At 45.9% G+C, this 10,642-nt stretch overlaps 1 protein-coding gene across 2 annotated transcripts; it reads left to right on the forward strand.

Annotated features, from left to right (window-relative positions):
- On the forward strand, positions 1-6,161 carry MRPL12 (mitochondrial ribosomal protein L12). Of its 2 annotated transcripts, none has more exons than XR_013835829.1 (5): positions 1-161; positions 1,633-1,819; positions 2,018-2,092; positions 4,326-4,566; positions 4,892-5,780. XR_013835829.1 is itself a non-coding variant. In XM_079965714.1 (5 exons), the coding sequence occupies exons 1-5, from the start codon at positions 109-111 to the stop codon at positions 5,876-5,878; spliced, it is 570 nt and encodes a 189-aa protein (XP_079821840.1). In that variant the 5' UTR covers positions 5-108; the 3' UTR covers positions 5,879-6,161. The 2 variants fall into 2 exon arrangements, 1 of the variants encoding a protein (XP_079821840.1); XM_079965714.1 differs by having other exon boundaries at positions 5-161; positions 4,326-4,463; positions 5,762-6,161.
- The last annotated feature ends 4,481 nt before the right edge of the window (positions 6,162-10,642 follow it).

Raw genomic sequence — 10,642 nt, forward strand, 5'->3', positions numbered from 1 at the left:
AGAAAGAGCGGGCAGAGCGTTCCCTCGGCGTCCTCTGCCGCTCGCACGCCGGAGACAGAGGAGAGCGCCGGTGTGTCTTCGTCCTGCCCGCCTCCTGGAGCTGCCGCCATGGCCATGTTGCCCGCGGGCCGGCTCGGGACCGCTATCCGCCTGCTGCTGCGGTATGCAAGAGGCGGGAGGTGGGCTGGGCGGTTCCGAGGGGCGCCGAGGGGCCCGAAAGAGGTCGAGGTTAGGCGAGTTCACGTGCCAAACTCCCGCGTGAGGGGTGAGGCGCCCACGCGCGCTTACTCCGCCGTGAAATGTTGTAAGCTGCTTCGGGTGCTTCCCGTTTGGTGGTGCCCGCAACAGCTCTGAAAGGCGGGCCGCCCTCGCTAACCCCAAATCACCATCGAGGGCGCGAAGCTGGTGGTGGCAAGTTTGCCAAAGGCCGACCTGCTGGTTTTTATGGCTGAGGCGAGACTTAAAACCAGAAACGTCCTGCTTCCTGGCTCCTGCTTTTAGTCAGTAGGCTAGGAGTGGGTAGGAGCTTAAAACTGAACGAAGGATGGGGTTCCCAAGGGTCATCTAGTCCAACCCCCTGCAACACCAAGAGAAGGTCAACCACTGGCCAGTTTCTGCTGGACAACCTAGTGCTATCTCTGCAGGTGTCCCCCCCCCCTTGTTCTCAATATCCAGTTTCCAGTAAAAAACAGCAAGTTTGAGAAATAGTCTGGGTAGAACCGGAAGATAGAAGCTGTGAACTGTCTGGACCGTTTTTGACAAAAAATGGTAGATTAGCTGGCTCTTGATCTGTTCCAAGGTAATTTTTATGTTTATAAATAAGAAGGCACATTTGAGATTACTTAAGCCTTATTAAGATATGAATATACATTCTTGCTTTGTGGAGCAGAGGACTTCCTTTTTGAAAATTAGAGTAGACCATGCAAGATTGAAGTCAGTCCACCCTGCACTTCACCTGCTCTGTTGACAACCATCTGCTCTGAGTTATCCCACTGTGGAGCTCACAGTGCGAAAACAATTTTCTCTATACCTCACGTTGGAAAACACTTCAAGCTTTTAAAAATGCCTTTTAGTAATATGGACATTCTGAAGGAAATCAGCCCTGAGTGCTCACTGGAAGGACAGATCCTGAAGCTGAGGCTCCAATACTTTGGCCACCTCATGAGAAGAGAAGACTCCCTGGAAAAGACCCTGATGTTGGGAAAGATGGAGGGCACAAGGAGAAGGGGACGACAGAGGATGAGATGGTTGGATGGTGTTCTTGAATCTACCAGCATGAGTTTGATCAAACTGCGGGAGGCAGTGGAGGACAGAAGTGCCTGGCGTGCTCTGGTCCATGGGGTCACGAAGAGTCGGACACGACTAAACAATAACAATAATATGGACATCTCCTTACATTTGTTTTTAAAATTACACTACAGTTTTGTCGCTGCCAAGAGGTGTTGCTTCTTCCCCTTTTCCACAGCATCTACACCAAACCATGTTTATATCGCCCTTTCTTCTCACTTGGTTGGCCTTGCTGTTTCTCCTGAAGCACATCTGTTCTCATTTTTTCGTTCATTTGCTGCTTGCACAGGTCTTTATGTTGTGAACCATAAAGTGCTGACAAACTCTATGTTGATTTTTCTACAGGCAGCATCAGCCACGAGCATGTGCTGTTAGGATGCTGAAGACTACCAGCTCACAGCGAAGTGAAGCCTTGGCAACTCCGCCTCTTGATAATGTTCCCAAGGAGTACTCGCCCAAGATTCAGCAGCTAGTTCAAGACATTGCCAGCCTCACCCTACTGGAGATTTCTGACCTCAATGAACTGCTGAAGGTGCCAATGTTTGCATGGGAAGCAGAGTGATTGCTGTACTAGGGAAAGATGGGGCAGCAGACAGCTCACTGTTGGTCATGTCTTTCTCTTTTTCTGTAACAGTGGGATGGGGTGCTTTGGAATTCCTCCCCAAACTTCTGTGATGCATACGATATATAAGAAGGCTTAATATTTCTCTAACACTGTCTTTTTCTTCAGAAAACCCTCAAGATCCAAGATATGGGACTCATGCCAATGGCTGGGATGATGCCACCAGCACAAGCAGCAACTCCAGTAAGGGATCATCCTTTTTACTTGCTGTTTATTTGGGCTGAGTAGCAGCTGTAGCTGGGCAAATGTCTGAATGAAAAACTTCAGCAGCCCTACAAATGAGCATTCTGTTGAGAGAGTTGTGTGTGAAGGCACCAAAGTATTACATACCAGGCATGTTGATTGCTTGAGGCTGTTGGACTAAGCATGCAGCCAGCCTGTTAGTTCTGCTGCAGTGTCATGGAAAAGGTTGTTTCAGTGTTGCTAACTCGTCAGATGACATTTTCCCGGATGTTACTGGTGTATAACAAACTCAGCAACTGGAGATGGGAATGCAGGGGTGAGAAAAGTTATCTGCTAATAGGGGTTGTGGTTGTGCTTGGTATCGCAATCATCTTGCCACATTTATTTATTTACATACCCTGTCTTATGAACTCTTAAGAAATAAGATGTTCAGAACCAAAATACCATTTACTGTATATAAAAGCCACACAAAGCCATTAAGCTATCTAAAGAGTAAATAGCACTAACACCAGTGCAGTGGGCCTGCCACTTATGTGAGGTTCAGTTCCAGGGGTCCATGTGTAAAGGCAAAATCATGAGTAGTCTGTCCCTGAAAAAGAGGGTGCCATTGCATCACATATTTTCAGGCCACTGCAACAATTTAAATCTAGCGCATGATGTGTTGGGCCTGCAATAACCAAGGATAACCCTGTCATTATTGTGGACATCACAAAGACCTGAGCTGCAGGTGATAGGGAAGCCTGGACATGGATGTTAAAACCCTTTACCTAAGATTGGGCATAGTTGTAATAACTCTTACTGCAGTTGACATCTCAGGGCTGATACTACATCAAGAAACAAGTTGGGAGCTGTTGGATCAAAACAGGTCGGCTTGAATTATGCACTGAGTTCTTAGTTCTATATTCCTGGTCAGTAGCGTTCACTAGAATTAAATACTCAGTGGTAGATGTTTTGTTGACAGTTGATTTGGCATTAATACGTTGCCCCTTGGCCCCTCACACACGCACAAACAAATCCCACTGCAGCCAACCAAAGACAGTCAACCACATCCTAGGCCACCCCAGCTTCTCACACCACCAAGGAAACATAACAAGCGAATAGAAAGAGAACCTGTCCAAGTGACGCTGAAACAACCCCCCTCCCCCGCGCAAACGCTATGTCAAAGAACATGCGCTTTACCATCCCACACCCCCCCTCTCCCATCCCCTCCCTCTTTTCTTCCCAATATAAGTTGCCCCTTGGGGCCACACCTTTCTGTGACCCATTCCCCTTATTAAGATTTTCTAAGTACCATGTCAAGACAGTCTTTATAGTAGCTCTGTTTTGAGATCATCTTCCCATCCCAAAAAAATGCAGGGATTTGCGTAAACTGCATGCAAACACTTCCAAAGCTGCAGGCATGTGCTCCTTAAATGTGAAGATTTCCACATCAAAGTCTCCTTTCTCAAAGGAGGTTACTTATACAACATTATGATACTTCTTCCTTGTAGCCTTAGATCAGCGTTTGCCAACCTGGTGCCCTCCAGATGTCTTCGACTACAACTGCCATCTGGAGCTGTAGTCCAAAACATCTGGACAGCAGCAGGTTAGTGAAAATTGCTTGCTTGTATTACATTGGTTAAGATCTTGAGCGTTTGTGGAGCAGATGAAATGTCCATTTGGCCCGCCACCTATTTCCCATTGTGGACAATCAGAGGTTTCTGATCCATATGCTGGGCCTTTCAAGTCAATAACAATTCACCTGCTATTACTTCCAGTAACTGATTAGATATGCTCATTGGGCCACTTCCAGTAATAAAAAGCTGGTGTTCAGTTAAGGCAAGGCTTTTGGGCTGACCTACTGTCTCTATTCCTTCATCATTAAAGGAGAACTAGCATAGATGGTGAGGTGTTTTAATCTTCTTTCTAGTTTACTGTTGATTTTGATCAACTCTTAAATGTTTTAACTACTTGCTTCTAACTTTTTATTGATGGTTTTCATTTCTTGTAAACCGCATAACTGTTTTGTTGCAGTCAAGTGCTATATACATTATGGTTAAATAAAAATAAAGATTCAGCAATGGTCTTGCAGCCCAACACAAGAATTTAGGGGAAATAATGAAGGAGTAGCTGGTGCAAGTTTTGTTAGATCTTCCCTCTGTATTTGGTACTACCATTGGCTAATGAAACTTCAGGGATGTGAGGGTCAGGCTCCTGTTGCCAATTGTGAGTGGGTTTTTATCTTTTTTGCTAGGAAGCTGAAGAGGATTTGGTCCCCAAGAAGCCGGAGAAGATAAATTTTACAGTCAAGTTGACTGAATTGAATGCTGCAGATAAGGTGAAACTTATCAAGGAGGTGAAGAATTGTATGCAAGGCTTAAACCTTGTCCAGGTAAGCAGATGGTGCTCAAGGCTGACTTAACAGGTGACTGTGCTAAAGCCTTGAGGGAGGCAAGTTTCCTTTTACTTGTGACATACAGAACTTAATTACAGTGGTGCCTCGCAAGACAAAATTAATCCATTCCGTGAGGCTCTTCGTATAGCGGTTTTTTCGTCTTGCGAAGCAAGCCCATTGACAGCTTAGCGGATTAGCGCTATTAGCGGTTTAGCGGCTTTTAGCAGATCAGCTGATAAGCGGCTTAGGAAGAGGGGGGGGGGGAGGGAAAAAACCCCGCAGGAACTCGAAAGACATTTTCGTCTTGCGAAGCAAGCCCATAGGGAAATTCGTTTTGTGAAGCGCCTCCAAAACGGAAAACCCTTTCGTCTAGCGGGTTTTCCGTCTTGCGAGGCGTTTGTCTTGCGGGGCACCACTGTATCAAGTAGCCCCATCTACTTGGGCTACTTTTATGCATTTAATGGTGGTGCAAGTACCTCCTTGCTCTCTGCCTCTTGTCTGATATATCCACAAGAGGTCTGCAGTCAGTACTTAGGGCAAATGCACATTTTGCTTGACCTGTACTTTGATTGTATTGTGTACCAATTTATTCCCCTGGGTCCAGGAGCTTTTCTTTTTCTGTGGCTGTGCCTTCCGAAAATCTGATCCTACCTGCTGAATTGAAGCTCCGTTAAGCAAAATCTCTCTTTGGATTTTCTGCGCATCCATCAAAAAAGATCTGATTCAGTGGGAAAGATCAAATTTTCACAAGGCACAGTTGCAGAACAATGAGGAAAGCCCTGGGACCTTTAATCAGTACACGGTAATCAGGGGAAATGAATCAGTACACAATACAGGTCAGGTGAAGAGTGGATGAGCCCTTGGTCATACCACTTGGGGGCAGCAAATTACAAAGAGATGAGCTGCCAAAGGAACGTTCACATGAGGAAAGTGAGGAGCTAATGCAGAGTTAGTGGAAGCGAATTTGCATCCTTTGAGATAGTACCAGCTAGTGTGGCAAGTCCCTTGCGAATCATGATGCTCCAAAGAGGATTCTTCTAAGCATTTGGACTCTGGTCAGAAATGGCTTACTGTTTCTTGCCAGGAACTTGGCCAGCTGAAAATTAATACTGCCACTTCAGCCTAGGAAACGCTTCTGCTTGGCTCATCTTCTAGGCTGCGTGATCTGCCAAGTGGGGAGATAGGGGCAAAGTCACAGAGGGTCCCATACTAGTGGGAGCAGGCAGCAGCAGCTTCTTGGGTTCAGCGTTATCCCTTTCCGTGGCTAACTGGAGTGTCTCTCTTATCTCTTGCAGGCGAAAAAGTTGGTAGAGTCTCTTCCTCAAGAGATCAAGGCACACGTCTCTAAAGAGGAAGCGGAGAAAATCAAAGCTGCTCTGGAGGCAGCAGGAGGGACTGTTGTTCTGGAGTAATGGTTGGCATCGGCAGCCAAAGGACTAAAGCAGAGCAGGGGAAAGTCCTGCGCTCTGTCACCCACCTGAAGCTTTTATTTGCCTGCTGACTGGTGGTGGTGGGATGCTGTGCAGTTCCATGAAGCTGTGCCCCGCCTTGTTTTCTCTGCAATGTGGTTGTCCACTGAGATGGCCCAGTGTGGGATGAATGTCTTCGGCACAATGGGGGTCTGTTGTTTGTACCAACACTGCAAGGAACTGAATCTATAAAGAGTATACACGGGGGCAAATGCCTTTAGAACAAGTGTTGTGTGAGCAGACTTTCTTGCATACCAGTATCCCTCCTCACCTGGAAGGGCTCCCTGGTTTGTGCGTTTTTGCACCAGATCCTGCTAGCTGCTCATCTTAGGGTCTCTTGGTGGTATTCAGGGCCACTCTCTTAGCTGCAGTTTCTAACATGACCCACAAGGACAGCCTTCCCAGTTGACTGGGAGGCTGTGGACTCTCCTTCCTTGGAGCTTTTTAAGCAGAGGTTGGATGGCCATCTGTCATGGATGCTTTAGTTGAGATTCCTGCATTGCAGGGGGTTAGGCTAGATGTCCCTCTGAGTCCCTTCAGACTCTTCAATTCTTTGATACTGTGATGGGAATTGTAGCCCGGGTTGGGGAGAAGCATGTTGACAAAGCATGGTGATGACTAACCACTCAACATAGAAGTGTAGTGGTCCAGGGACCTGCTTTGCATTGCAGGCAGCTTTCCCCATCATGAGCTGTTCCTCCCCATGAAAGAGATTGAATGTGAAAAAGCCTGATCTCTTTTCTCCTCAGGATATTAACTTAAATGACAGGTTTTTCTGCACCAGGTAATCCTGGGCAGGGACAATGCATTGTGTAGGTCCGCACCATGCATAGATACCCTGAGTAATACTAGTTGCCCTGTTTCTTTCCACCTGTTTTCTGCACCAAGAACCTGAGCTCGTGGGAAAATCTCTCTGGCCATCTTCCAGAACTCCTGGCTGTTCTCTGTTACAAGTGGATCAGTTTTACACTCCTTCCCTCAACTCCATCGGAAGGTGATTTATAGGCAGCTCGGCTTTTCTTACTGCCGGGCCCTCGCTGGCTTGTAGCTTCACCAAATGAAAATTGGGCAGCTAAATCTATCCAAACAGGAGCTCCTGTTTCAAGGGATGAGGGGAGTCAGTGCTTGGAAGAGACTGTTCTTGGAAGGAGTGGAGCACAAAGGGAAGGGCCTCTGGGACTCAGTGAACCTCTTTCAGCCTGTTCCATGTTCTCTTCATAAACGACAGTGTGTTCCTTTTCGCTACACCGTTTTGAAGTGGCCAGAATTGATCTTCTCAGTTGGTTTTAGATAAGACACCCAGTGAAACAAGCTGGGTTATTAGTCCAAAGGCCATATTGTCACACCTTTCACCTTGACTTGTTCCTGAGTTCTATTTGGCAGGTGGGGGGGGGGTATGGAAAGTAATGCCGTATTTGACCACTTTTGCTTTCTTGCCTTCCTCAGCCTCATAAAAGCTAGTTAGTTCCAAGCAGTCTATCCTGGAAGTGGCCAATTGCATAGGCTTTTTGCTAAGAAGCATGGAGTTTGGTTTCTCTTTCTTTCTTGAATGTCTTTTATTAGGCATTTCCCATTAAATCAGTTCACTACAAAATGCCAAATATTCCCAGTGAACTAGTTTAGGATATTTTTGTCCTATGCATCTCAGCGGTTGTGCACAGAACCTATGCTATGATGTAGTCCTCTGTGGATAGAGCCATGCCCTCTTGCAAGAAATTCCACATACTAGGAAGCCCTGATGACTTTCTGCGGTCATATACATCACTTCTAGGAGGCCGTGAGTGTGGAGGGAGGCAGCTGCATCCTCCAAAGTTGGCAGGTGTATTAATAGTGGGGAGAAAATATTAAAATGGCTAAAGCACTCCAAATTCCTCCCTTGTAACCATACTGTGTGTCTAAATGCCATTTTGTTTTAGACATAAATATGTGGTTTCCTGCTTCCTGTGTCCAGTGAAGTAAAGAACTCTATTGCATCGCCCTTGTTAGTACATCCATCAAGGTGTGTGCTCTTAAAGCAGTTTGTGGGGAGTGGAGTGGGAAGGGATGCTTTTGAAGAGAAGGTTGAACAATAAACAGTGTCCCTGGCCAGCTCAGAGAAGAGCATGATGCTAACATTTGACTTTGAATCAGCTTTGATTTCTGTTTGTTGTTGTTTTTTTTAAAAAAAATGCAACAAATAATACAAAATGAAGGAAATGTTTAGAAACATTTATTTGACCCTGCCCATGTATTTCCATGCTTTTGCACACTGGGGGCTAGAAACACACAAAATTAAAATTCCACAGTTTTCTACATCGCCTTCAGCTTCAGACATCTCTGAGATGCTGCATAGTGCAATTGTAGTCAGGCACATATTTAGGTGCTCCTTTCTACTAAAGGTGCTGTAGTGCCACTGTAGCAGTGGCGGCTATGGCAAGACTACTGTTTACAATCCTAAATACAAGAAGAGTTACAGAAACAAGATCCAGTAGCCTGTGGGTGTTTCACTTGCATCTCTGCCAACTGACACTAGCCATGCATGGTAGGCATGTCAACCTGCAGCAATGGTACAAATGTCACAGAACACCCCACTCCTGCCCCTCTCACATACAGGTCCTAGCTTCAATCTCTGGGATATCAGAAATACTGGAGAGCCACGGCCAGTCCAAACAAGACAGTACTGAACTGGATGGACTAATGTTCTGACTTCATGTAAGGTGGTTTCATATGCTCTCTCTACATGCAACAGACAAAACTATGAGGTAGCCAGCACTTCCACTGGAAGAGGTCAAGGCCCATCAACAACAAGTACTCCAACATTCAAGCACTCCCAAGGTTTTTCCTCCAAAGGAACTCAAATCCCCTGCCAGCCCAAACAGCCAGTATTAACAGCATGAAGGAACATCAGCAGCATTCAGGCTACCATTTAGACAAGGAAAGTGGGAGTGCCATTCTGGTTGCCAGAGCCATCTGGATCCATGGCCCAGTACATAGCAAAAGGTCCATATATGGAATGTTAGGCCACAGGCTCCCCAAGAGAAGAGGTTGGCTAGGGTAGAGCAGCTGATACCATTCAGATCACAATACAGAATATGTTTGTGTTGGTTTCAAGGTGCAGTGGGAGAAGAGAAGTTTATTGCGAGAGGTGAGGGTAAGTGGATGGGGACAGAGAGTGTGGGCAAATAAACACTGCCAGGAAGCTTTCAAGAGGCAGGTCAACAAACTATAGTAGCTCAGGGAAAGTGTAAAGCAATGAGAAAAATGTTGACCCTCATCGCAGGCAAAGCCAGTAAATTTGATCCTCATCTCAGCCAAAGCCAGTGACCACAGGACTGGAAGAAAAGTGGCAGGATCTGATCCAAAGAGCTCTATAACTGGACCCTTGTCTCCCAGAGGCCTGTCCCACTATGCCTTTTTCCTACTCAACATGAACCCAGAAATCTAGGTCAGGGGTGCTCAAAGTTGGATCACAACAACCATCATCCTTGGCCATGAGAGCACTACATTAGCCACTCCTGTTCTAGGTAGAGCCATTGCTCACTGCATCAGCATAGGATTAGCACATGAACCGGCCTGGATCCCAGCTATCACACTCCTAGCTGAGAAGATGAGAAACCAGCAGACTCTTAGGACAATACAGTGTGGTGCTCTGTCAGATCACATACGTAATTCAAGGGCTAATGGTCTCACTCTGACAACTGTGGGCCCCCACAATGCCTACAAGTCTGCTTGGTTTCGCTAGACTGTTGTATCTTCAGTCTGCCAGTGCAAGGGAAATTAGGAACCATCTTATCGCTGGCCAGAAAGCACGTAGCTCAGGGATAGGAGGATCATACTGTTTGCGCTTTGATGTGTTAAGAAAGTGAACACTGATAGAGAGCAGATTTCAAGCTAGAGCTGGCGCTGGTACAACAGTGCTTTGATAATTCAGGTGTTGGCTCAAGGTAAGTAATATTTTGTCAGAGCAAACTTTGGTGCTAGTTAAGAATTATGTTATAAAAATTATTAATCAATTCCCACCCTTCACCCTAAGGTCCAAATTATAAGGTCCACCATTTCCTGTTTAGGACAAGTGTGACTCACCAAGAATGGCAGTTCAAGCCTAACAGTGGAGTTTGATCTCTTTGCTATCCTGGAGTTAGAGACAAGATGCCTATAACAAACACATGCCTGCTTGGGAATGTGGTGGGTTGTTTTTTCCCTGAAGGGAGCAAATCTCTAAGATCCTATTGATTTTTGAGGACCAGTTTATGCGCACGTGCAAGCCACTTGATAGCTTGCAGCCAAGAGTGGAAACAGATTATGCTTGTGGGCTGAATGATGCTGGCCTGTGCCTTCAACAGTTCTTATCTAGTGCCATCATATTAGTGAATATTTCTGCTCCATATGATGAGGATACCCAGTGTGATGTTTGCCCTTCACTGTGTATAGAATTTGCCAAGGGGATGCCATCTTCTGTGGCATTCAGCTCCCTGCAATCCTAAACGTCAATAAACACAGTAGGACTTGCATCTGAGTAAATATCCATAGACCTGGCCTATGAATACAAGGACTGTTGCCAATGAAAGATAGTGTGATTGAGGCAATATGACACGGCTTTGAGATGCTGGGTTAATATTGTAAACAGGTTTTTCAGATATTGCAAACAGTCACTGCCAACAGTTTTTTCTTAACAAACATTCCCTGGAAAGGGTAAGTTCTTAAATGAGGGGGCAGGAGACATAAGGG

Source organism: Podarcis cretensis (genome assembly GCF_951804945.1).
Source record: "Podarcis cretensis genome assembly, chromosome: 2".
NCBI lineage: Eukaryota > Metazoa > Chordata > Lepidosauria > Squamata > Lacertidae > Podarcis > Podarcis cretensis.